Raw genomic sequence first — 27,882 nt, forward strand, 5'->3', positions numbered from 1 at the left:
TCGAGAGGCAAATGTGTTGATATACATTAATACATTCCACAAGGGATCATTAACATGATAGCCTCACCTCGGAGTCACATAGGCAGATACTAATTAGTACTACAGTTAAAGATTATTGTCCAGAATAGGATTAGGCACATAAAGAATTCTACTGTTAATTGTACGGCATAGGCGTTCAGCTGAAGATAGCTGCAGTATGCACAGATAGCTGTATCACCTGGTTCTCCTGTAAGATGTTAACAACTCCTCCTTTCCACCCTTCGTCATACTATAAAGCACCTTCTCCCTGCCTCCTAAGTTTCTTGAACCAGCAAAACCTAGGCGTCTTTGATTTCAGCCATAGGTGAGTTCTGACTTCTGATTTGTGTAATCCATTGAGATTTATAATGAGTTATGAACATAAATATAGTTATGCATTATGTTTAATTTGATTTATTGTTTGCAGAGTCTTAACTCCCATCAATAGGTTAAGTTGATTTTCATTGTCAATGGAATCTAGAATATCAGATGAATAGGATACTAGGATAGGATACAAAGTGACTTTTTATTTTCTTTTTGTCCATTTATCTTAGGTCCAATGGCAGATTATGTACCATATGTGAGGGACAAATTGACTTTTTCTCTGTGGGACTATGGGGTGTTTGCTGCAATGCTCCTGGGATCCACAGGAATTGGACTTTTTTATGCTCTGGCACGTGGAGGGCAAAAGACATCAGATGACTTCTTTACAGGGGGTAGAAGCATGTCAGCTGTGCCAGTAGGATTGTCCTTATCTGCCAGCTTCATGTCAGCTGTACAAGTGCTTGGAGTTCCAGCTGAAGCTTATCGTTATGGTGCCAAGTTTCTTCAGATGTGCCTAGGTCAGGCATTAAACAGTGCCCTGACTGCCTACGTATTCATGCCTATGTTCTACAGGCTTGGTATCACAAGTACTTATCAAGTAAGGAAGTTATATAATCCACTTATTTCTGTCGTGCAAAAATCTGATTTAGGCTTTGCTGCATAAATCATTATGCGTGGTTTGTTTAGGGCTTTTTTTGTGTATTTTGCCAGTATTTTACCTACTGATCACCAGGGGTGCACCACCAATGAGGCTAGGTGAGCACCAGGCAGCACCAGGTAGAGGCAAGGGAGGGGCAGCTGAAGGGCAATGGGCTGAAAGGAAGGGTTTAGGTTAAGAAATTGGCAATGGGGAGGGAGGGGCGCCATTTCAGTTTTCGCTTCAGGCAGTGGAAAGGCTAGGTGCACCCCTGCTGATCACGTAACTTCCCCCAGGACAACCTGATAATGTGTCTTCATCTTCAATGCAGTATTTGGAAATGAGGTTTGGGAGAAGTGTTCGCCTCTATGGTACTATCCAATTCCTTTTGGGAACTGTAAGTATACATTTGTCATAAAAGGACAATTAATAAAGTAGACGTGCTGTTATTAAGTGATCTTCTTCTTTCTGCAGATGTTATACACTGGCATTGTCATCTATGCTCCTGCACTAATACTCAACCAAGGTTCTTATATTATTGCTACTTTTATTGCTCGCATATTAACTAAAGCTCTTTCATTAATTTTTTTCTTCTTATTATTATTATTAGTCACGGGATTGGACATTTGGGCATCTCTGTTTTCCACTGGAGCAATATGCACATTTTATACATCAGTAGTAAGTAGAAAAAACACATTATCCAACATATTTTTTTATCACTGAAATATGAAACTGTTTTACAGGTTAATAATAAAATGACTGCTATATTTTAATGAACCATATAACGTAAATACCTGTGAAACTACTGAACATATATAGTGCTCATATCTACTAGTTTCTAGTCAGTCCCTACCAGGTCACTACCAGGTCATTTTGGGGACCAGCAGGTGGAGTGAGTGACTGTTTGTCTGTTACTAACCTGTGCAGTGGGATTTGTGTACAGTTTCAAGAAAAAGTATGTGAACCCTTTGCAATGATATGGATTTCTGCACAAATTGGTCATAAAATGTGATCTGATCTTCGTCTAAGTCACAACAATAGACAATCACAGTCTGCTTAAACTAATAACACACAAAGAATTAAATGTTACCATGTTTTTATTGAACACACCATGTAAACATCCACAGTGCAGGTGGAAAAAGTATGTGAACCCTTGGATTTAATAACTGGTTGAACCTCCTTTGGCAACAATAACTTCAACCAAACGTTTCCTGTAGTTGCAGATCAGACGTGCACAACGGTTAGGAGTAATTCTTGACCATTCCTCTTTACAGAACTGTTTCAGTTCAGCAATATTCTTGGGATGTCTGGTGTGAATCGTTTTCTTGAGATCATGCCACAGCATCTCAATCGGGTTGAGGTCAGGACTCTGACTGGGCCACTCCAGAAGGCGTATTTTCTTCTGTTTAAGCCATTCTGTTGTTGATTTACTTCTATGCTTTGGGTCGTTGTCCTGTTGCAGCCCCAAACCATGATGCCCCCATCACCATACTTCACAGTTGGGATGAGGTTTTGATGTTGGTGTGCTGTGCCTCTTTTTCTCCACACATAGTGTTGTGTGTTTCTTCTAAACAGCTCAACTTTGGTTTTATCTGTCCACAGAATATTTTGCCAGTACTGCTGTGGAACATCCAGGTGCTCTTGTGCAAACTGTAAACGTGCAGCAATGTTTTTTTTGGACAGCAGTGGCTTCCTCTGTGGTATCCTCCCATGAAATCCATTCTTGTTTAGTGTTTTACATATCGTAGATTCGCTAACAGGGATGTTAGCATATGCCAGAGACTTTTGTAAGTCTTTAGCTGACACTCTAGGATTCTTCTTCACCTCATTGAGCAGTCTGTGCTATGCTCTTGCAGTCATCTTTACAGGACGGCCACTCCTAGGGAGAGTAGCAGCGGTGCTAAACTTTCTCCATTTATAGACAATTTGTTTTACCGTGGACTGATGAACAGCAAGGCTTTTGGAGATACTTTTTTAACCCTTTCCAGCTTTATGCAAGTCAACAATTCTTAATCGTAGGTCTTCTGAGAGTGTAACGGGGTGCCGAAGGCGCACTCGGTCTCCCATCAGCCGCAGACCTGCTGCTTAGCTTCGGGAGCGAGGATCTGTGTTTGACCTCGTTCCCAGGGCAGCTTCTCCTGACCTTTTTTTACTTATCCCTCTGTACTGTGTTGTCCTCTTGGTTTTGGCCCGGTCCGTTCACTATACGTTATTTGTCTTTCCGTTATTTGTCTTGTCTGTCCTTCCCGCACGTATCCTAAGTTAGGGACTGCCGTCCAGTGGTCCCCTGTCATCAGGACTCGTGAGGCAAGTAGGCAGGGCCAGGGGTGAGGGTGGAGCGCCGTGGTCATTATCCTCCCCCCTGTGTGTGTGTGTACTTGACCGTTACAGAGAGCTCTTTTGTCCGAGGCATCATTCACATCAGGCAATGCTTCTTGTGAAAAGCAAACCCAGAACTGGTGTGTGTTTTTTATAGGCAGGGCAGCTGTAACTAACACCTCCAATCTCATCTCATTGATTAGACTCCAGTTGGCTGACACCTCAATCCAATTAGCTCTTGGAGATGTCATTAGTCTAGGGGTTCACATACTTTTTCCACCTGCACTGTGAATGTTTACATGGTGTATTCAATAAAAACATGGTAACATTTAATTCTTTGTGTGTTATTAGTTTAAGCAGACTGTGATTGTCTATTGTTGTGACTTAGATGAAGATCAGATCACATTTTATGACCAATTTGTGCAGAAATCCATATCATTCCAAAGGGTTCACATACTTTTTCTTGCAACTGTATGTGCCATACTCTTCTGACTTAACAGATTTAGTACACCAAGGTCTAGTTAGTGAGTTCCATCAGTGATTGTGAGCCAAAACCAGATGCAGCTCAAAAACAGAGAACAGATTTTTCCATTATACCATTCCTCTGTATAGGCCCCATTTCTGGTTTTGGCTCACAATCACTGATGGAAATCACTGATTTAAACACTGAAGTGTGAACTAGGCCTTAGTGGTCTGAATCTGTTCAGTCAGAAGATTATGGCACATACACGAACATTCTTTAAACTGGTGTAAAGTAGAACTGGCTTAGTTGCCAATAGCAACCAATAGGATGCCACCTTTCATTTTGCACAGCTCCTTTGGAAAATGAAAGGTGGAATCTGATTGGATGCTATGGGCAAGTAAGCCAGTTCTACTTTACACCAGTTTGATAAATGAACCCCTTTATCTAGAGACTGGACCATTGTCTGTTTCAATCCAGGTGGATTGTAATGCAACAGTAACACAATATAAAAAGCAGAAACTACATGTAATAATTTAAGCTTTCAAGTTATCACCTTGGGGCACATTTATTATAGTGTCTGCGCCTGTTTTTAGGCATAAAAATGCTGTTTTAGACTGTCTTATTTTTTTCAGTCGCAGTTACTACTGAAAATGGCCTGTTTTGGAGGCATTTGTGCCTTGTTTGCCTGTTTGGCCTGTTGATTTTTTAGAGTAATTCAGAAGTTTTCAAACTTTTGCGCCTATTTTCTGACTTATTTATGTAGGTGTGCCTTATTTTGCACCTGATTTAGTTGTAAAAACAGTTTAATTTCTACTCCAAGTTTGTTTTGAGTGCCTACTTTCAGCTAACTTGCGCAATATTTTTATGCACATACTAATTACACCAGTCTTAATGAATATGAACCTGTCGTACTGATAAAGTGATAAAGAACCACCAGATGTCAGACTACTAGCAATAGACTTAGGGCTAATGCACACGGACGTTGTGTGCGGCCATTCTGTGCATTAGGGACCACAATTTGAGGTCCCCAATGCTCGGGCAACATCCCTGTGGCGGCCGGGACGGATTGAGACCCATTCAACTTGAATGGGTCTGTGATCAGTCCGCACTGAAAAAAATATAGAACATGTTCTATTTTTTTGCGGTGTGGAGGCACGGACAGAAACACCACGAAAGCACTCGATAGTGCTTCTGTGGGGTTCCGATCCGTGCTTCCGTTAAGCACTGCAACGCATCTCCCAGATTGCGGACCAATTCAAGTGAATGGGTCCGCATCCGTGATGCAGGGTGCACATGGCCAGTGCCCGTGTATTGGGGACCCGCCGTATGCGGCCACAATACGGCCACTTCCGTGCAACGGCCGTGTGCATGAGCCCTTAGTCTAATTCATAAAGTGCTGTAAGACTTTTGAAAAATAGTCGGCAAAAGAAAGACAGACAAAGCAAATATTTGTCTAAGTGTACGCCTAAAAAAAGGTGAGCTTGATAAATGTGCCCCCTTGTGTATGTCTCCCATAGGGTGGTATGAAAGCTGTGATCTGGACAGATGTATTTCAAGTACTAGTAATGATTTCTGGTTTCCTGGCAATCGCAATTCGTGGTGCTTTGCTGGTTGGTGGACCCACTGCTGTCCTTGAAATTGCAAGAAATCACTCCAGAATTAATTTTGGCGAGTAAGTATAAAATGTATAGAAATGATAGAATCAATTTTAAGCCCTTGAGGATGAAGCTTTTAACCACTTGAGGACACATTCTTTCATTTCAACCATTTGAGCTCAGTGGTTTTTTTTTTGGTTTTTTTTGCATTCTGAGAGCCATAATAATTTTTTTTTAATCATTTGTTTTTGTCACCATATTCTGAGAACCAGCATTATACTTGTACAGGTGCACTCACGTGTGGTGGAAAATTCCACCAGAAAGTCTGCAACATCATTGTTGGGGGACGTGACGTCCCGCACTCCTCCTCCTCCCGATCTGCCTCCGTGATCCTGATGCCGCTCATACTTCGCTCCCATGCCTACTGCTATGTGTCTGGATGTTGAGACTCTTGCCGGGGAACTTATGATGTGAGAGGGAGCGAGCACCACCTACCGCTGACTGCTTTTTTTCCCCCTTACTCTGCTCTCCCCCGCTGTTTGTGGTCCGTCTCCTAGTGCTTCTGCTCCTGCAGCAACCTGTGCTCTGATTTGTGTCCCGGACGCGGCTGTTTGGCTTCCTCCGTTGGACGACAGCTCCGTGTTGAGTGGGGCTGGGGTCCTGTGGGGCCTGATAGGAAGCCTGGTTTGTACTCCTTGCTGCACCCAGTGTTCATGTTGCTCCGGTTTAAGCTCCTTGCTGACTGCCTGTTTGTTTTCCCCCCTCCTTCCTTCTCAGCCCTAGAAGAAACTTTTTATAAGCCCAAGCTCCCTCTGTACTTAACTCCTCAGCTCTGAAACAAAGTTTGCATAGACCTCAAGCCCCTTCTGCTTCGTTAGTGAATCATGGTGAGATCTACCTATTTTGGACTTTTTTTTCCTTTCATCTCCTGCCCTTTTCTTCCCCTGGTGTTTTTTTTTTAAATTTATTTTGAGATATTGATATAAGAATCAGGAGGGAGAGGTGGGAGAAAAGGGAGGGGAGTTCTGGAGAGGAAAAGAAGAAAAGAGGAAAGAAAAATCTAGGAGGAGTTAAAAAAACAAAAAAAAACTTTCTACCCTTAAAAAAAAAAAAAGAAAAGGAAAGGAAAGAAAGAAGAAAATGAAAAAAAGGAAAGGAAAGAGTAAAAAAAAAAGGAAAGAAGGAAAAAAAAGAGAAAGAGAAGGAAATAAAAAAGAGAAAAAAAAGGAGGGGAGGAAGAGAAAAAAAAAAAGAGAAGAAAAAAAAACATGGGTCAATAGACTTGTCGTTGTCTAAAACAGGACAGAGATCTGCAGAGGCTGTAAAAATTGACCAGTTTTTAAAATCGCCAAATATAAATACAAGAATTGGACAAAAAGGGAAGCAGGATCTAACGTTAAAAAAAAACATTGCTGGATCAAGATCGGAGGAGGCAGTGGATAATTATTTCCAGAATGGAGTTGGGGAGAGGGCAGAGGAAATGGACACTCCTATGGGAGGAGATTATAGCCACAGTCAAAAATAATGGAAAGGTGATACAAGATATTGCAATGCTGCTGGAGGCAGTCCAGTCGGACGTGTCTATAATTAGAGACGATGTAACAAAGATATGAGACAGAGCCATACTCCCTGGAGTATGAAGTATGAAAATATTAAAATCTGAAATTGCCATGTTAAGAACGGAATATAATAATCTACAAAAAAAAAGTCGTGGCTCTTGAATACAGTTCGAGATGATCCAATGTGAGAATTCTGTGGCTTCCTGAGGGTGCAGGGGAAAAAAATCCTATTGGAATGACAGTCTCTGATCCTGGAAAATTTTGGAAAGGAACACTTCTCGTCCTTATTCTTAGTAGAGAGGGCCCATTGGATCCCCGGGGGTAAGCCAACTCCTGGAATGCAGCCTCGGGTACTCCTGGCAAAGATCCTTGTTTCCCAGGATAGAGACAGGATTTTAAAGAGGGCCAGGTAGTGTCCCCCCATTATATATAATGGTAGTAACCTGTCCTCTTTTCCGGACTTCTGGAAAGAGATTCAAGAAAAGAGACGCAGTTTTTTGGCTGTTAGAAAACGTCTACAGGCCAAAGACTATAAGTACTCTTTTTTGTATCCAGCCAAACTTCGGATAATATTTAATGGAGCAACTAACTTTTTTTAAAGTCCGGCCCGTGTTACTGATTGGCTAGATCGGAGCAATGTTTGACTAGTGCTGTATTTTTCTTGTTTTCCTATCCCTTTGTGATTGTTTTTCTTGGTGGAGGCAGGATTAGTGGGGAGGGATGATCTGAGTAGATAGGTCTGCTTCTTGATAGTGGCGGATCATGGGGTTCTGGGGGGAGGATAGAGGTTTTGTGGGTGGGTAGCGATGCGTCTCTTAGGATGGATAATAGGAGGGGTTGGGTTTTAAGGGGGCTTTTTACTTTTGAATTCGCCTAGTTGACTATACTGTGTGTCTGTAAGAATTTTGACCTGGAATGTACGGGGACTTGGGGATAAGCTAAAAAGACAGGCAGTGTTTGACCTAGTTCAGAGACATCTACCAGCAGTTGTCTGTCTATTAGAAACCCATTTTACTGAAGAAACAACGCGCAGATTAGTAGAGGATGGGTATCGCAGTCATTTCATTAACTTTTACCAGTTACTCTAGAGGAGTGATGGCGTTTATACATAAAAAGATTGATTTTGTCTGCGAGGCATCCTCTATTGATAAGTATGGGAGAAATGTTTTCCTTTATGGGAAACTTGCTGGAAGACTATGTATTCTACCTTTTATTTATATTCCGCCTCCTTTTTCTTTATACGTACTTACTAACATTTATGGAGCCACGTCCAGACTGTCTTACTTTAGTGAATGGGGATTTTAATTGTGTTATTAATCTCAAGTTAGACCGGACTTCTATGGGTGGAGATAGTCATATTGTTGTATCTAATCAGGGATCCCCGTTGGCACAATTCTGTCAGAAGTCGGGTTTTGTTGATGCCTGGGGTTTTCATGGACGGGGGAGGAGAGCTTATTCTTGTGTATCCAAATCTGTGAACTGTATGTCCAGGATTGACCTGGCATTAATTAAAGGGCTTCTGTCACCCCCAAAACACAATATTTTTTTTTGGGCTTGTTAAAATCCTTATTTAACGACTATTCCCTATATAGGGCTCTTACCTTTGTCTGTGGCTTCGTTTCCATAAAAATCGATCTTTTGAAATATGCAAATCACTTCACTACCAGCAAGTAGGGTGTCTACTTGCTGGTAGCCACCGCAAAAAAACGCCGCCTCCTCCTGTTGATTGACAGGACCAGAGAGCGCTCTCCTCCTCCGGCTGGCCCTGTCAGCATTTCAAATCCCACGCCTGTCTTCATTCCGCGCAGGCGCTCTGAGAGAAGGAGGCTCGCCTCCTCAGCACTCCCTCAGTGCGCCTGCGCCGATGACGTGTTCTCTTTCGGTGACGTCATCGGCGCAGGAGCACTGAGGGAGTGCTGAGGAGGCGAGCCTTCTTCTCTCAGAGCACCTGCGCCGAATAAAGACAGGCGCGGGATTTGAAATGCTGCCCTGTCAATCAACAGGAGGAGGAGATTTTTATGGAAACGAAGTCACAGACAAAGGTAAGAGCCCTATATAGGGAATAGTCGTTAAATAAGGATTTTAACAAGCCCAAAAAAAAAATATTGTGTTTTGGGGGTGACAGAAGCCCTTTAATGAAAAATATTTGAAACATATGAAATATGAAGCCAGGTCACTCTCGGACCATGTGCCAGTATACCTTGAGCTTTGTATGACTGGTGATAGGGAAGGGGTAGTACCCCCTTTATATTAAATCCTTACTGGCTGTCCCTAATAGATAATCATGACTGGATGAAACAGGATATGTGTACTTCTGGGATGATAATTATATATCTGCTAAAATCCAACTGGTGTGAGATGTGTTTTTGTGAGGAGTTTACTTGTCAGCAATATCACCAATTTAAGTAGGGGCTATGGGAAGAAAGAGAGTGCTTTGAAGGCAGCTGCGCTATGTGGGATGAATCAGTTCTCCAGAAATAAAACAGAGGAGAATAGAAGGGCAATGCAGAATGCAAGCCAGGAGTATTCAGATTTTCTCCTGGAAAAGGCCTAGCAGAGGCTTTTTTCAGGGGACAAAAACTATTTAGTGAATCCAGCCGTCCAGGAAAATTGTTGGCTAAAGTGATATCTAATCAGGACCAAAAATAAGAAATACTCAGTATTCGTTTACCCGAGGGCATAATTACTGAAGAGACGGATAAAATAAAGGGGGCATTCCTAAAACTGTTTTCGGAATTATATAGCTCCACTAATAATATCTCGGATGAAAAGATGGATGCCTATTTGGACTCCATAATTTTTCCGGTTCTCACTGAAACAAAGAGGGAATCCCTTGAAGTAGAATTCTCCCTTCAGGAGTTAGAGGCAGCAATAAAGGCATGTTCGGGAAATTCCGCTCCTGGATCGGATGGTTTCCCATATGAGTTTTATCGCAAGTACGGTGAGGTTATTTTTCCACGCCTTTTGAGGGTAATGGATAAGTCATTGGAGGATGGTTTCCTACCCGAGTCAATGACAGAAGTGGTAATTATATTAATTACGAAAAAAGGAAAGGACCCCTTAGATATGGGATCATACAGACCGATAGCTCTTTAATACAGATGTTAAGCTCCTATTAAGGATGCTGGCAACAAGACTCTCTAGGGTTATTTCCGTGATTATACATCCAGATCAGAACGGGTTTATCCCTGATAAAGGTACTGTCACAGACGTTCCCGTGACAGGTGGCAGGAGATTGGTGAGATTGGCAACACATGGTATGATCTGACAGGTTTTTCTTGTGGATCAATAGGCATCTGTGTTTCTGGTAATGGCCACGCTCCTTGCCTCAGGTGTTGGTAATGTGGTCATTTAACGTTCCTTATTTATAGTTGCTTCTCCCACTATGCTGTGCGGTTTATAGCTTCAGTTTGAGTTGTGGATTGTTGGTGTGTGGATTTTGGCGGAGTTCCTGGTGCTTCCATTGCTCCTTTGAAGTTACGTCTTTCCTTTCTCTGTTTGTATTTTGTTTGAGTTCTTTGTATTGCATTTCCCTGTCATTTGTATTAGGCCTGAGGGAGCCTCCTGTACGTCCTTCCTTTTGGAGGAACAGGTTGTCTCAGTCCTGACATTAGTACCAGGGTCCTATAGGGTGAGTTAGGACATTAGGTATTCCTGTGTATGAACACGCCTACCACTGGGGTCTGTTCATACTGGTAGTTAGTCAGGGTTTTACGAGGACTTTTTTACCCTTACCCCTTTCCCTCCTCGAACGTGACAGGTAGACATCTTAACCTTCATAAACTTTTTGCAAATTTACAGTCTTCCGGGGGGATTCCAGCTCCATTCTGTCATTAGATGCCTCCAAGGCATTTGATAGGGTGGAGTGGGGGTTATTATGGAAGGTGTTAGGAAGGATGGGATTTGGTATGAATTTTATAAACATGGTTAAGCTTTTGTATAATTCCCCTATTGCAAGAATTTAAATGGTAGTTTGACCCGCAGCTTTATGTTGACTAGAGCTTCTCGTCAAGGCTGTCTGCTTTCTCCATTACTGTTCAATATTTATATGGAGCCCTTGGCTCTTAGGGTTAGGCAAGATACAATAATTGAGGGGTTTGGAGTACTGGGTCTGGAGGATCGGATTTCTTTATATGCGGATGATGTGTTATTTTTTTTATAAATCACACTAATAGAACTATCCTAAGAATTAGGCCTCTTGCACATGACCGTATGGCTTTTTAAGTGTTTTGTGGTCCGTTTTAAATGGATACGTTTTTTTGTTTTTTGTATTAGTAGTGTTTCCGTTCTGCTTCCGTTCCGTTTTTCTGTTTGGTTTCCGTTTTTTGCGGATCGCAAACGGAAACGGAAGCATGGCATATACAGTATACAGTAATTACATAGAAATATTGGGCTGGGCATACCATTTTCAATAGATGGTTCCGCAAAAATGGAACGGATACGGAAGGCATACAGGTGCATTCCGTATCTGTTCATTTTTTTTACAACCCCATTGACATGAATAGAGCCACAGAACGTGATTTGCGGGCAATAATAGGACATGTTCTATCTTTGAACGGAACGGAAAAACGGAAATACGGAAACGGAATGCATAAGGAGTAAATTCCTTTTTTTTTTGCGGACCCATTGAAATGAATGGTTCCGTATATGGACCGCATATGAAACGCAAAAAACGGAACGTAAACAGTAAAAAAAAACTTTCATGTCCAAGAGGCCTTATTCGTACAGTTAACTCCTTTGGGGAAGTCTCTGGACTAGATATTAATTGGTCAGAAACAACCCTTATGTTATTAGATAGATTTGAATATATAAGCGAGGGGATCCTGGGGATCTTAAAAGTTGTTGACTCATTCGAATATCTGAGCATGAGGATATTGCCCAGGATCGATGACTTTATTCACCTTAACTTGACTCCGTTCATAAGTAAATCGAGGATCGACGAGAAGTTTTTCAAACTCATTGAGAGGATGATTATTGATCTTCTTAGGGGAAGAAAGCGATTGAGGTTAAAGTTGAGCTATTTTTATAAGCCTTTGGAGCAGGGAGGGTTTAATGTCGAAATATAGAGGGTGGTCCCTCAGGGGAGAAAGGTGCAGTGGCACCCACCCCCAATGCTGCTCGGTAATTAGGACTATATGAAACAAAGGGGGCAGCAACGTTTTAAAACCTAACTTTTATTATCAAAAATTAAGATCCCTGAAATGGGAAAGAGGACCCCCTACAGACAAACAATACAGACAACGGCAAGGAACCTGGTGTACCAGGTCACCTTTTGGTCAAATCCGCAATACCGCCTCTAGACAGGGCAGAAGTAGGACTGATAGACAATGAACATAAATGAAGTTAAGACCACGGCGGTGTGCCTAGAGGTCTATAGACATGCCAATAGGCAAAAGAAAAGGGTGGGTCTTACCGGTGGTGGACGGTCTGGACCTTCTCGTGCGGTACACAAGCAGAAGTGGTTCTCAAGCTTGAATACGTCCTCCAGTGGGTGGTTACTTTGTGCTGGAGGGCCACAGGGAGAGTCTGTCCCTGTTTATGCCCTACTTGGCCTATTATGCCCTAAAGTAAACCTCCTAACACGGGGTCCTATCCCCGCAAGGGGTGGCCCCGCCCGGAACCTAACCCTAAATAAATTACCCTAGGTCACCCTGTCAGGGACAGGGAGAGTGGCCCTATTAGGGGCAAGGAAAGTAAACCCAGGGTGTATCAGAAAGGTAGAGGTAGTAAAGAACTTATATGGAGATATACTCGACGTCCCTACGCATTTCATATGGGAATATATCTGTATCTAAAGGAAAAAGACCTCTAAGTGTAAAAGACCTCTTAACTCATCAGGGGACAAGGGTCTTGGGTAGAGGAAGAACCCCCACTCCCAAAGCAACTGTGTGGTTAAAACAGAAGGGGGGGGGGAATGGAATTGTAGTGGCGCAGACTTAGAAGGACGTTTTTAGTCCTATTCAACCTAGGCACCTGAAAAATGGAAAACATCAAGAGGAATCCAATCAGGGTGAGGGACTATCTGCGGCTCAATCTAGTAGCATGTCGGGATGGTTACTCACTGTTTTCCTTGGAGCGCGTGTGGCCTTTACCAGGAAGTGAGGCAGGGCAGGGGAGCGTGCTGCCAGTCTGCCGGCATCTGACAGCACAACTAAGCGCGCTGTAGGGTTTAAATGGAAGGGGAGGGATGGCTGTGCGCATGCGTGATAGGCGTAGCCGCCACCCACATGATTATGCATATGTCACGTGACGCGGCACGCTCCGTACCCACTGGCGCATGCGCACCTGCTTGTAGGGCAGACCATTCGCGGCGCAGCCTCACCAACGTCACGGCGCCCTCATCGACGTCACGGCATGAGGGCGTCATCGGGACAGAGCGCAGCGCCGGCTGTCCATAGAGGGTAGCTAGAGTGGGAGGGGCCATTGGTTAAAACAAATCAGCTCCTACAACTACACTCATGCTAGGGCTTGAGGGGATAATAAGCATCACCTCCTGCATGGGACCCAGAGGGGGACATTATTGGCAGTCAGACCTATGAATCTAGATAGGGTAAGTGAACATTGATAAAAAATTATAACAAATAGGAGAAAAGAGGGGGAAGAGCTCAAAAAGGAAAGGGTGAATGAATAGTGGAAGGGGTGCATATAGAGATGATATGATGATATGATTGCCCCTTAATCCACTCGATTAATCACCCCATCTTGTACGTGGGCAGAGAGTACTGTTGGGTGAAGGGCATCAATCCGGGTCACAGGAAACAGCTAAATTGTAGCTGATCATTCAAACCGTGGGGGTTGGTGGTTTTAAGTTTGAATATCCACCAGCACTCTCTCTGGAGGATCTGTTTATCCCAATCCCCCCCTCGTGGTGGCTTCCTGATCAGTTCTATGCCTAGAAATGTGATTGCTGACGCCAGCCCACCGTGGGCAGAGTGAACGTGTCTCGCCACTGGGGTATCCCTGTTTCTACGTATGTCGCCAGTGTGCTCGCCCATACGTACCCGTAATTCCCTGCAGGTTTTACCTACATATCTTATTCCGCACTCGCAGGTAAGGAGGTAAATAACTCCTGCGGTGCGACAGTTAATAAAATCGCGTATGTAGTGGGTAAAGCCTGTGGAGTCCAATACCAGTGATTTGCCCTGGGTGACAAACTTATAGAAGCTACAGCGACCACACTTAAAGCATCCAATGACCGGTTTGTCCAGCCATGTCCTTTTTTTGGGGGGACTATAATGGCTATGGACAAATTGGTCTTTGAGATTGGTCCCTCTCCTAAGGTCACTGATGGATGAGGACTGATTACATCGGCCAGATCCGTATCCATCAGGAGGGTATCCCAATTGCGTCCCAGGATCTCTTTAATTTGAGTGGCCGCTGAGTCAAATGTGCCAATGACTCGTAGTCTTTTTTTGGGGCCCCAGTAGGATGCAAAAGTGTAGTGCGTGTCTCCTGTCGACCTCTCTGATAGGCCTTTCTCAATGTGTTGTCAGGGTAGCCTCGTGCCCGGAAACGTTTTCTTAGCTCGTTTGCCTGACGTTTGAACTCCCGTTGTTCCGAGCAATTAGGTTTCAGCCTTAAGTATTGACCCACGGGGATCCCCCGTTTCAGTGGGATAGGATGACAGCTGTCCCATCGAAGTAGTGAGTTCGTAGATGTCTCTTTCGTAGTCTGCAAACCCCCCTTGATGTCCCTGGATATACATATGTCCAGGAATGGGAGATTATTACGTACAATAAGCGAGATAAACCTGAGGTTGATGGTATTATGATTGAGCTCCTCCACCAGCCTCTTAAAGTCATCCTCTGACCCGCTCCACAGAATGAAAATGTCATCTATGTAGCGGGCCCAGAGGATGATGTATTCAGTGTACCAGCTGGGTGCATCACCAAATACGATGGTCTCTTCCCACCAGCCCAGGAGCAAATTCACGTAAGATGGCGCGCATGAGCTGCCCATCGCGGTGCCTCTGAGCTGGTGGTATATCCGACCGTCAAAGAGAAAGCAATTGCTAGATAGCACAAAGTTCATAAGATGGAGAACCAGCTCGTTATGTGCGGAGAACTGTCGTCCCCTGGCTCTCAAGAAATGTGCTGTAGCTAGGAGACCCTTATTTTGGGGGATGGAAGAGTACAGGGCCTCAACATCAATTGATGCAAGGAACCAACTAGGTTCTAGGCAAAGGTTCTCTAGCTTAGAGAGTAGATCACCCGTTTCTCTCACATTGGAGGGAAGTGATTGTACAAACGGACCCAATATCCGATCCACATAGATTCCGCTGTTCTGAGGCAGACTACCTACCCCTGAGACAATTGGCCGACCCTTAAGGGGCAATGTGCCCTTATGGACCTTGGGTAGGCAGTAGAAAGTTGCCATTGTCGGGTGTAATGGGTAGAGGAACTCAAACTCATCGCTGCTAATGAGCTTGTCCATCTTGGCTTTTGTCAGAATCTGTCTCAGTTCCAGCTGGAATCTTGGGGTAGGGTCAGATGGTAATACCTCGTAACCTTGTCTGTCGCTGAGTATTGTGAGACACATATCACGATAGGCTGGGGTGTCTAAGATTACCACATTACCCCCTTTATCAGAGGGTTTATTAATGATATCAGTGTCTTTCGATAGCTCCTTTATCACCTGCCTCTTATTCGTACTACAGTTAAACTTTGTGGGATTTGAGATTATCCCAGTTAATTCGGTGATGGTTTGTTTTAAAAAAAACGTCAATGCATGAGATATCTCCCACTGGAGGCATTTTAGTACTTCTGTTTTTAAGGTCTGTGAAAGGACCTGTGCCTTCAGGATTATTAGGCATGGTATCAAGGTTATACAAGAGGTGTACATCATCCAGGATTTCTACCGCCCAGCTCACCGCTCTCTTTTTTGTCTCTAAGCTTGAAGTGTTTGTGCCACTTCAGATTGCGGGCGAACCGGTGGAGATCCTTAGTCCAGCGAAAAAGATAAAATTTAGTGGTAGGGACAAAGGATAAGCCTCGTCTCAATACCTTAGTCTCTACTTCGATTAAAGGACGTGATGACAAGTTAATTACCAGTTTGTCCTAAGTAGGCCCTATTGGTTGGGGGGAGGTAGGGTGTTTCGACTCCGTAATGGATAGTGCATTGTTTGATCTAAAAAAGAGGCAGATGAAGATGACTGTGGGGCAGGGGATGCACATTGTGCCTGGTTGCTTGGCTGGTTCGTGTTATAGCGGCCGCCCCGGCGCCTAGATCTAAAGTTACCACGACCTCGTTCCCTAGTCTTAGGGTATCTGTCCCTCTCGTTATCTGAAACTTCTGTTTCAGAAGAGGACACGTCAGTTCTTTGGGAATTGTCAGGATTGGTTAGGAACAGATAAGCTTTGTCTTCCTTAAAGTCCTGAGAGTCCCTAGCGAACTGTCTGTGCTTTCGTTCTTTGAGGTGATACTGGTATCTCTCAATGGTATTCTGTAACTGGTTTTAATGTCCCCTACTTTAAGGGCTATTTTATAGCTGGACAGCTATGGTTATTCTCTCAATGGGAGAAAAGTGCTCTGTGTAAGATGCTGGTGAAAAGATCTCCATATGATAATATACACTGCTCAAAAAAATAAAGGGAACACAAAAATAACACATCCTAGATCTGAATTAATTAAATATTATTCTGAAATACTTTGTTCTTTACATAGTTGAATGTGCTGACAACAAAATCACACAAAAATAAAAAAAATGGAAATCTAATTTTTCAACCCATGGAGGTCTGGATTTGGAGTCACACTCAAAATTAAAGTGGAAAAACACACTACAGGCTGATCCAACTTTGATGTAATGTCCTTAAAACAAGTCAAAATGAGGCTCAGTAGTGTGTGTGGCCTCCACGTGCCTGTATGACCTCCCTACAACGCCTGTGCATGCTCCTATGAGGTGGCGGACGGTCTCCTGAGGAATCTCCTCCCAGACCTGGACTAAAGCATCTGCCAACTCCTGGACAGTTTGTGGTGCAACGTGACGTTGGTGGATAGAGCGAGACATGATGTCCCAGATGTGCTCAATTGGATTCAGGTCTGGGGAACGGACGGGCCAGTCCATAGCATCAATGCCTTCGTCTTGCAGGAACTGCTGACACACTTCAGCCACATGAGGTCTAGCATTGTCTTGCATTAGGAGGAACCCAGGGCCAACCGCACCAGCATATGGTCTCACAAGGGGTCTGAGGATCTCATCTCGGTACCTAATGGCAGTCAGGCTACCTCTGGCAAGCACATGGAGGGCTGTGCGGCCCTCCAAAGAAATGCCACCCCACACCATTACTGACCCAATGCCAAACCGGTCATGCTGGAGGATGTTGCAGGCAGCAGAACGTTCTCCACGGCGTCACCAGACTCTGTCACGTCTGTCACATGTGCTCAGTGCGAACCTGCTTTCATCTGTGAAGAGCACAGGGCGCCAGTGGCGAATTTGCCAATCTTGGTGTTCTCTGGCAAATGCCAAACGTCCTGCACGGTGTTGGGCTGTAAGCACAACCCCCACCTGTGGACGTCGGGCCCTCATATCACCCTCATGGAGTCTGTTTCTGACCGTTTGAGCAGACACATGCACATTTGTGGCCTGCTGGCGGTCATTTTGCAGGGCTCTGGCAGTGCTCCTCCTGTTCCTCCTTGCACAAAGGCGGAGGTAGCGGTCCTGCTGCTGGGTTGTTGCCCTCCTACGGCCTCCTCCACGTCTCCTTAAGTACTGGCCTGTCTCCTGGTAGCGCCTCCATGCTCTGGACACTACGCTGACAGACACAGCAAACCTTCTTGCCACAGCTCGCATTGATGTGCCATCCTGGATAAGCTGCACTACCTGAGCCACTTGTGTGGGTTGTAGACTCATGCTACCACTAGAGTAAAAGCACCGCCAGCATTCAAAAGTGACCAAAACATCAGCCAGGAAGCATAGGAACTGAGAAGTGGTCTGTGGTCACCACCTGCAGAACCACTCCTTTATTGGGGGTGTCTTGCTAATTGCCTATAATTTCCACCTGTTGTCTATCCCATTTGCACAACAGCATGTGAAATTGATTGTCACTCAGTGTTGCTTCCTAAGTGGACAGTTTGATTTCACAGAAGTGTGATTGACTTGGAGTTACATTGTGTTGTTTAAGTGTTCCCTTTATTTTTTTGAGCAGTGTATTTTACTCTGTTGGAATCTGGGTGATTAATTAAATCGGACAATGTCTTGGACCACCATTAGAAGATAGCTGGAGATAGGCCTCTATCTAATCCATCTTGAAGAAATTGAAGTATCGCAGGAAGGGGCGGATCTGCGGACGCCACCTGTCTGGAATCACACCATGCCACGAAGATTCTCATGATCCTGGAGTAGGCCTTCTTTGTAGACTCTGCTCGGGAATGCGACAAAGTTCTCAGGACCGACTCGGAAAGCCCTTCTATATTGGGAAGGGACTGATCAACCTCCAGGCTGTCAGGTTGAACCTGTGCAGATCTGGGCAGAGGTGAGTGTCCCACGACACCAGGGTCTGCTCCGGGGGGAGTCTCCAGTATTGTTCCGACTCATCTGAATGAGTTGGGTAAACCAGGATCTTCTGGGCCAAAACGGTATGATGGCTATTACCGAGGCCTGATCCTGACGGATTTTCATCAATACCCTCGGTATCATGGAAAACGGAGGGAAGATGTAAGCCAGCCTGAACCTCCACGGTATTGACAGAGCATCTATCGCCAGGGGGTTGTCTTCCCTGTAGAGGGAACAGAACCTCAGCACCTTGGCGTTGAACCTGGTTGCCATGAGATCCACTTCTGGCATACCCCATCTGTGAACTAGCTGCCTGAAGATCTCCGGATGCAGAGACCACTCCATGGTCGGTAATCCTCGACTTAAGCGGTCCGCTATCATATTGAGGGAGCCTCGAATATGAACGGCAGATAGATGGGAAAGGTTCGTCTCTGCCCACCGAAGAATCACCCCGATCTCTGACAGAATGGGCAATGATCTTGTGCCTCCCTGTTTGTTTATATAGAGAACTGCAGTCATATTGTCTGACTGGACTTTCACTGCTTTGCCCCGGATCTGAGGGGCAAAGTGAAGGAGGGCTAGCCGGATAGCTCGCATCCCGCGAAGATTGGAAGAAAGACGCCGCTCCAGAGGAGACCAAGATCCCTGTATTGGGGATCCGTCCAGGTGAGCGCCCCAGCCTACAAGGGACGCGTCTGTAGTCAATATGACCCAAACTGGTTGGGTCATAGACTTCCCTGGTGGTAGCTGAAACCACCATCTGAGGGAATTCCGGGTTTGACCGGACAGGGAGCACAGGGAATCTAGCCCCGCAGGGTTGCCGTTCCATAGGTGTAAGACCTCCGACTGAAGAGGACGGAGGTGCCATAGCGCCCAAGGGACTGCATCCGCAGCCGCTGACATGAGTCCCAGCATCTTCATGAGAGTCCGGATAGAGACTCGACGAGGGACATAAAGGACCTTTGCTAGGTCCTGAATCCGCGCTCTCCTTTCTGGAGTCAACCGGAGGGACATCTCCACAGAGTCGACCACGAATCCTAAGTAATGGATTGAAGTCGATGGGCTCACATTCGACTTCTGCCAGTTGATAATCCAGCCTAGGCGGAAGAGAAAAGAGATTGCGACCTGAAGATGGTGGGTAAGGATCGGAACTGAAGAGGCTATGAAAAGCCAATCGTCCAGATAAGGAATAATAGTCAGTCCTTGAAGTCTCAAAGCTGCCACCACCGACACCACCACCTTGGTGAAGATAAGGGGATTCACCTTGGTGAAGAGATTCCGAAGGGAAGCGCGGCGAACTGAAAGTGCCTGCGAACCCCTGATATCTGGACCGCGATCCTGAGGAGATTCCGGGACGCGGAATGGATCGGAATGTGAAGATACGCATCTTTGAGGTCCAGAGTAGCCATGACATCCCCCGGGTTGAGGATATGGCTGACTGACCTTATGGTTTCCATGCGAAACCTTGTTTTCCTTATAAATCGATTGAGAAATCTCAAGTCGATGATCATCCGGAGATCTCCCGTCTTTTTGGGAACCAGGAACACCGGTTAATAAATCCCTAGGCCCCTCTCCCCTGCCGGCACATCCTCTAGGGCTCCCTTGGAAATATAGTCCTGAATGTAAGCTTCTAGGACCACTTGTTTGGCAGACCCGAAGTTTCGTGTGGCGATGAATCTCTCTGGGGGGAGAGAGATAAGATCTACCCGGTACCCGAGGGAAACTATGTCCTGGACCCAGGGGTCTGCAATCAACCGGCTCCAAGAGTCTTTGAAATGGGTAAGACGACCCCCCACGGGAATCTGGGGGAGGGGTACGGGAAAATCTAGGGGAGATGCTGCAGGGGCAGCAGGGCTTATCCAAGAGCCTCGAAGAGGGCCATAGTCAGGAGGGCTTTGCCTCCCTGGTGGGTTACGGGAGCGTCTCGAATATTTACGAGATGGTCCCCCCCAATCTCTGCGCCTAGACTGCTGCCCTGGACGACCTCCGCCTTTCTTCTCCTGCCTGGGGCCCCTCCATTATCTTGTCCAATTCGGACCCGAATAGCCTATCCGGCTCGAAGGGGAGCCCACAAAGATTGAACTTGGACGCGTTATCAGCGATCCAAGGTTTCAGCCAGAGTGGTCTGCGGGCAGCCGAAACTAGGGCCATAGTTTTGGCGGCCAGCTTCAGCTGCATCTGGGTAGAATCGACCAGGAAGTCCATGGCCAGATTGGCCGACTTGAAGGCTGCCAGGATATCATCCCTTGATACACTCTGATCAACGTCCGTCTGGATACTGTTAAGCTTAGAGCGTAAATAGGCGGCTACCTCCGTGGCCGCAATAGAAGTTGATGAGGAGGCAGCAGCCGCCACGTAATTCCTCCTAAGGGTGCACTCTACCCTCCGGTCTAGAGGTTCCTGCAGACTAGACCCATCGTCTGCAGGAACTAGAGTGCGCCGGGACAACTTGGCAATAGCCATGTCCACCTTGGGAACGGAACCCCACGATTCCACCAAGGGTTTAGCCATCGGGTACATCAGTTTGAATTTTCTAGTGAGAACTGGACCCTTCTCAGGCTTTCTCCATTCCGTGCGCATCACGGAGAGAAGGGTCTCATCCGCTCTAAAGACACGCTGTGTCCGTCCGGCGGGATTGGAGGACTCCCCCATGTCAACATCATGGTCCCCCGACCCTAAATGTCTCCCCCACCTAATCCTGGATCCCAGGGTGAAAAAGGGAGAAAGCTTTTAATAGAAGCAGTGAGGTTTACCCTCACGGCATCGCTATGAAAAAACCGGAAGTGACGTAGCGCACCTAGTGCGCGTCACTTCCGGAGATGGCGGCGCCCATAGCGCCGCCACATGCGGCGAGAGAACGGACGAGATACCACAGCACTCGATGGAAGAAGAGGGGAGGGAAACCCCCCTCCCCGACAGTACCCCAGCGGCACCCGACGGCCATAACGCCGCTCACATGCGGCGAGGGAGGACGGGATACCAAGCTGGATACAAGAAGAGGGGAGGGGACACCCCTCACCCTGACGGTACCCCAAATAGAACGCCGACTAGCCTATAATAAAGGCAATAAGAGGCCATAGAGGGCAAACTTTAGATTTAAGAAAAATAGAGCCCCTAGCACTCTTCAGCTCCCTGAGGGGGAGCGCCGCCAGTCCACCTGTCCAGAGGACAGAAAAAAACACGGTGGGCTGGGGGGTGATCTCCTCCCTTTCAGGGAGCTTAAGATCGTTTATGGTTCTTGGGCTCATTAAAAATTCTGCCGGTCCTACCAGTCCACAGGGGAAGTTAACCCCATCTGTGCTGCTGGTAGGACGTAAGGGAATGGATGATTTCATTGTTTAATTATGTATTTGTTATAATTTTGTTGTTTCTTAAATAAAAATTATTTAAATAAATAAAAAAAATCTGCAACATCAAGACTTTCCATATGTTGTCCTATGTGCTGAAAATTGTCTATCCATTCCCCAACGTAAATATTGTTGTGTTACAGATTTTCTGTATGAGAAGCTCTCCATTCAATTCAATTGGATTTGATTCTGCAGTAGAAAACAATGAGGATATATCCGCAACAGAAACATGTGGATTTTGTTGTGGATTTTTCCACAGTGTTATCTACTGCAGAATCAGTTTCTCATTGAATTGAATAGAGAGAAATCCACAACAAAGTCTGCACCATAATTCACACCCAAAAATCTGCACCTTTGCATTTTCTGGAGGAAAATTCCACCATGTGTGATTGCACCCTACAGTCATGGTAATTTTTATTCAGATCCTCCTGTCCATGACATAAATGTACTTGGGGAAGGGGTTAATAACTCAAGAACAGTCTTGCAAAACCTGTCAGGCTAAGTTCACACGGCAAAATCAGTGGCAGGAAATCAGGGACGACTTTGCCACCAGCGGTTGTATCCGAATTACATAAAAAGAAGCAACATAAGTATCTATCTGCTACCAATTAAAAAGTACAAGTTTCACATATTTTTTTCATATCAATTGTATTGCTTCATCTATTGCCCATTACCATTTTTTCCGTGGATATTAAGGATTAGGAGAGCCACTTATTGTATGGACTTGTGTTTAACACTTTGAATTTAATTTGTTTCTATATCACTTCCCACAAATTCACTATTCTTAAATGTATTTATTTATTTGATATTCTATTCACATTATTTTCTATGCTGTTACCAATGTGATATCCTATTGCTTCTTTCTTGTTGCTGCTAATTATCTCAATAGAGGCTTCCCCTATATACGCGGCCTATTTGACATCCTATTTATAACATCTTATTTATATTATCTTCTATGCTGCTACCATTGTGACATCTTATTTATATTATCTTCTATGCTGCTACCATTGTGATATCTTATTGCTGCTTTCTAATATATGCTGCTAATACTTTAGAATTTTAGCTTATTTTTAATATATTGCTTCATTAAATATGTAAATTGATGCCATAGACTGAGTGCTCGCTTACTTTACAGTTTTGCTAGCTGAACCCGGACATACCTCCATTTTCACACAGGCAGCCCCCCTGACTTGAGAATCGGAGCAGTTCATGCTCCAATGCTCTCCTTTGCCCTGCGCTAAATCGTGCAGGGCAAAGGCATTTTTAGGAGTTCCGGTGACGTATCGGGGCTTTCCATGGGGCTGCCAGGAAGTCCGGTGACGTCACCGGCACTGATGGGTGGGCTTTAGCGCTGCCCTAGCCAGTAAAACGGCTAGGGCAGCGCTAAAGCCCGCCCATCAAAGCCGGTGACATCACCGTACACACTGCCGGGAGAAAAGCTTCCGCCCAGCAGTGTGTTATGATAAACAAAAGAGCCTGTGCCCTGCGCCATCTAGCGCAGGGCAAGGGAGCGCATCGGAGCATGAGATGCTCCTATGCTAGCCTCAGGGGGGCTGCCTGGGTGAAAATAAGGGTATGTCCGGATTCAGCTCTGAACCCGGACAACACCTTTAATTGTGTTTAATAGTATTATTTTAACAGAATTAGGATAGTGGTAGCTAGTAATAAAGTTCATGTTCATTTACTAAAATATTACAATAATATACCTGTAGGGTATACATTATATTATTAATAAATTATATTATTATATTATAATAAAATATATGTAGTTCATATGACAGGTAGTCAAGGCTGAAGCTCAGCCTGCGTTTGTGGGAGGGGCGAAGGAGGCCTATTTAGCGCCGCCTCACGCTCCCATCACGGACGCCGCGCTCTCACGTGACGTCTCTTCACTTCCGGGTTCAGTGCCGACGCTGCCGCTCTACCTTCGCTGCTGCTCGTTCCTGCCTCCGGTCTGAATTTCTCTACCCTCCCGAACCGCGCTCCCCTGGTAAGCTAAGCGGCACCTTGAGCTGCTCCCTATCCTGGGAGCCTCGGCGCCGCGCTCTTCAACGTTCCACGTGTCTGCATGCTGGCCCCAGCTCCCACACTGGTCTCCAGGAAACGCCGACGCTCAGATCCCCATCACTGGGAAACCCGACAGCCAGCATGATTTATTATCCAGCACATTTTAGGCTCTGCCATAGCACCTGCATCCAACCAACCCTGGTCACCCCTCTTGAGGTCACATGACCAAAACTCTTCACATACCATACTCTCAGTCTGGGCACACTTCATTCAGCCAATCCATACCCAGCAATCCACGCAGCAGATTCATGTCAATTTTTTATCTTTCTTTAGGTTTATTCACGCTATTGTCTGCCACGCAGCAGATTCATGTCAATTTTCTGTCTTTTCTTTAGGTTCATTCACGCTATTGTCTGCCACGCAGCAGATTCATGTCAATTTTCTTTAGGTTCATTCACGCTATTGTCTGCCACGCAGCAGATTCATGTCAACTTTCTGTCTTTCTTTAGGTTCATTCACGCTATTGTCTGCCACGCAGCAGATTCATGTCAATTTTCTGTCTTTTCTTAGGTTCATTCACGCTATTGTCTGCCACGCAGCAGATTCATGTCAATTTTCTTTAGGTTCATTCACGCTATTGGCTGCCACGCAGCAGATTCATGTCAATTTTCCTTAGGTTCATTCACGCTATTGTCTGCTACGCAGCAGATTCATGTCAATTTTTTGTCTTTTCTTTAGGTTCATTCACGCTATTGTCTGCCACGCAGCAGATTCATGTCAATTTTCCTTAGGTTCATTCACGCTATTGTCTGCCACGCAGCAGATTCATGTCAATTTTTTGTCTTTTCTTTAGGTTCATTCACGCTATTGTCTGCCACGCAGCAGATTCATGTCAATTTTTGTCTTGCTCTGGGTTCATTCACGCTATTATCTGCCACGCAGCAGATTTATGTCAATTTTTCTATCTCATTTAATGTTTTATTCACGTAATCATCTGCCACGCAGCAGATGCCCTTTCCGTCTCGTTTCTTTCCCTGACACGTATCAGGTTTCAGTTGTGGTCTGCCACGTAGCAGTCCATGTTAGTTTTCCTGACACGCATCAGGTTCATCCACCGCCCTGACACGCATCAGGGACAGGTTCTCACGTCTCATTTGCACTTCCTGACACGCATCAGGTGCTGTCGCGGTCCTGCCACGCAGCAGGTGCATCGGTCGCTCTACTCGCTCGGCCCGTCCTAACCTAGTTGCCCCTGATGCGCCTCAGGGGCTTCGCCTCTAGCCACGTAGCTAGTTCACGGGTTCCGGCCGCACGCAAGGCATTAGGTCATTCAGGGGCGCCTCACAGGTGTCAGGCACGGTCAAGCTTGACCCAGCTTCCGCTCCCTGATTCACGTCAGGTTCTACTTTCTTCTGCTTATCTCAAACCTCACCCCATGTTTCTAGGGTCACCCAGGAGGTCTGTCTGGTTCAAAGTTCGCTAGGCGAATTCCTCAAGGTACCAATACTAGGCCATCTTTTTCATCCAGGTCACTTCAGTTTACGATTTCATCCGCCAAGTCCAGGTAAGTTTAGTTCCACTACTTCATCCCTTAGGATCAGGCCGGCATCCGCAGGTCACCTTTCCTTCAGGTAGTCTAGGCCAGCTCGTCAGGTAGGTCAGGCCTCTTAACCTCTTCCTGGTAACGGATTTCAGTCACTCTTCGGTGTCATTCAGAGGGTTTCACGGATTCACTCGCTGGTGTCAGGTGGCTCTATCACCCTTCTTACCTTCCATTCTTCATTCCACAGCACGATGTCCCACGCATCTGATATCGCCGAGACCCGCTCCATTCCGGAATCGCCTGGCTCGGCCCATGGAAGCACTCTTTCATTTAGGCAATGGACCATTCCGAAACTTATGACCGAACTAACCAGGAGAGGCATCCGCTATCCTGCCTCAGCCCGCAAAGCTGAGTTGTACAGGCTACTGATGGCGGGGCCTATCTCAGCGGCAGAAGATCAGGTGTCCCAGTCCACGGTCCAGACAGCGCTGGCCCAGCTTCATTCCGCTATCAACACTCTTACCAGTTCAGTGTCCGACATGCAGACCAGGTTGCTGGTGGTGGAAACCAGACCATCAATTTCGAGCACCCCCACCTCTCCGGTTCCAGGCCCGTCCGCCATTCATGCCCCAACCCCAAGTCAGGCCCCCAGCTCCTTCACCATTTCCCCATCACACTTCGTTCCCGATAATATCCGGAAGGACATTTTGGCAGGTAAAGACATTAACTTGGCTTCCATACTTATTTCTACCCACGACTCTGACGAGAACAGGACCATTGCATGTGGAGACGTATCAGTGGTTCTCAAGTCCAAAGACGCCCGGTTGCATAAAAAGCTCTCCATTCCAGAGTTCGTGCTGGCCTTCAGCCTTTTCCGAGACATTCTATGCTCTGCCCAACCGCACCGCAGAGAGGAACTCGACACCTACCTCTACAGGGTCACTGATTTGGGACACAAGTATGGAGGTCACGCATTTTACGATTATCATCGTTCGTTCTCCGCCAAAGCCGCTGCTGCTCTGTCCCAGTTCCGGCACATCACGGATTGGTCCACACTAGACATGGAGCTCTTCTGCAGGCACTTTGCGGGCCTCAAAGCTCCCACTTGTGCCAATTGCCAGTCCATCTTGCATTCCTCCGACTGGTGTCCCAATTCAGGGGCCCTGGCCCAAGGCAGACCCTCGGCCTTCCCTTCCGGGTCTTCGAGTTCAGGGCAGAACACAGACAAATGGGGCAGGCCCATAGTGTTTTTGGGCAGAAGTCAGGTTTGTAACAACTTCAACTGGTCTGATTGCTATTTCGCAAAATGCAAGGCTTTGCATGTTTGCACCATTTGTTTCAGGGCCCATCCCCAGTCGTCCTGTCCGCAAAGGTCATCAAAACAGCTATGACTAGCTGGAGTCAACGTTGATCTACTAGCCGCCCTCCTGCTGCATCACCACGATCCCGCTTTCGTGCAGTTTTTGGTCTCCGGTTTTTCACAGGGGTTCCATACAGGGCTAGTTTCCTCCCCGCAAACAACTTGGGAGGGTTCCAATCTCCGTTCCGCCTTGGCAGATCCTGAATCAGTGGACTCCCTCATCCAGTCTGAGATCAGTAAGGGTTTCCTCCTGGGTCCATTCGTAGTCCCCCCCTTTGACATCTGGAGGGTCAACCCCATTGGCCTGGTCACAAAAAAAAATTCAAATAAAAAAAGACTGATATTCGACCTTTCTGCTCCTCATGCTTCCAGCACACCTAGTTTAAATTCACTCATCCCTTCAGAAGACTTCTCTATGCGGTACTCCTCCTTGGACGAAGCCATTCGGTTGATCCTCCAGCTGGGGTCAGGCGCGTGGCTTTCCAAGGCGGACATTGCCGATGCCTTCAAACTTCTTCCAGTTTCACCCCATTTATGGAAATTCTACGGCATCAAGTGGAGGGAACGGTACTATTTCTCAGACAGACTGACGTTTGGATCAAAGAGCAGTCCCTGGCTCTTTGATCAATTGGCCACAGCTCTCCACTGGGTCTTGGTCAACCACGGCGGATGCTCCAGGGTCATCCATTATCTTGATGACTTCCTGTTGATCGAGACCGCAGATCAAGCACCCAATCAGCTCCAGGTACTTCTCGACTTGTTCTCAAAACTGAACGTCCCGATTGCCCCAGCAAAAGTTGAAGGTCCATCTTCAGTTATAACATTCCTGGGGATCATCCAGCAAAAGTTGAAGGTCCATCTTAAGTTATAACATTCCTGGGGATCATCTTGGATACTGGTAAGATGGAAGCCAGATTGCTCGACGAAAAACTCCTAAAAATCCAAGATTTCATCAGGAGGTCTGTCGCGGCCAGTACCCTCACCAAGGTCGAACTCCAGTCGAGTCTGGGAATGTTAAATTTTGCCTCCAAGATCATGCCCCAGGGGCGGGCATTCATCTCCAGATTGCTGCAACTTTTACCTGCTGCCTCGGATCAGGACTCCCTGATCCACCTCGACGCCGCCGCAACGGCCGATCTCCACATGTGGCACCATTTCCTGACCAGCTGGAATGGCATCTCCCTCTTCGTCCCTTCCTGGGATGATAATTCTCCCACCG

General features: G+C 46.1%; 1 protein-coding gene across 1 annotated transcript in view; it reads left to right on the plus strand.

Annotated features, from left to right (window-relative positions):
• Positions 1 to 282: 282 nt before the first annotated feature.
• Positions 283 to 27,882, plus strand: part of LOC120990911 (sodium/iodide cotransporter-like) — a 63,893-nt gene continuing 36,293 nt past the window's right edge. The window contains exons 1-6 of the mRNA XM_040419797.1: positions 283 to 343; positions 573 to 940; positions 1,311 to 1,376; positions 1,454 to 1,505; positions 1,590 to 1,657; positions 5,279 to 5,433. Coding sequence (XP_040275731.1) covers positions 578 to 940; positions 1,311 to 1,376; positions 1,454 to 1,505; positions 1,590 to 1,657; positions 5,279 to 5,433 — 704 coding nt within the window. The 5' untranslated portion in view covers positions 283 to 343; positions 573 to 577. The remainder of the gene's footprint in view (positions 344 to 572; positions 941 to 1,310; positions 1,377 to 1,453; positions 1,506 to 1,589; positions 1,658 to 5,278; positions 5,434 to 27,882) is intronic.

This window comes from Bufo bufo, chromosome 2 (genome assembly GCF_905171765.1).
Source record: "Bufo bufo chromosome 2, aBufBuf1.1, whole genome shotgun sequence".
NCBI lineage: Eukaryota > Metazoa > Chordata > Amphibia > Anura > Bufonidae > Bufo > Bufo bufo.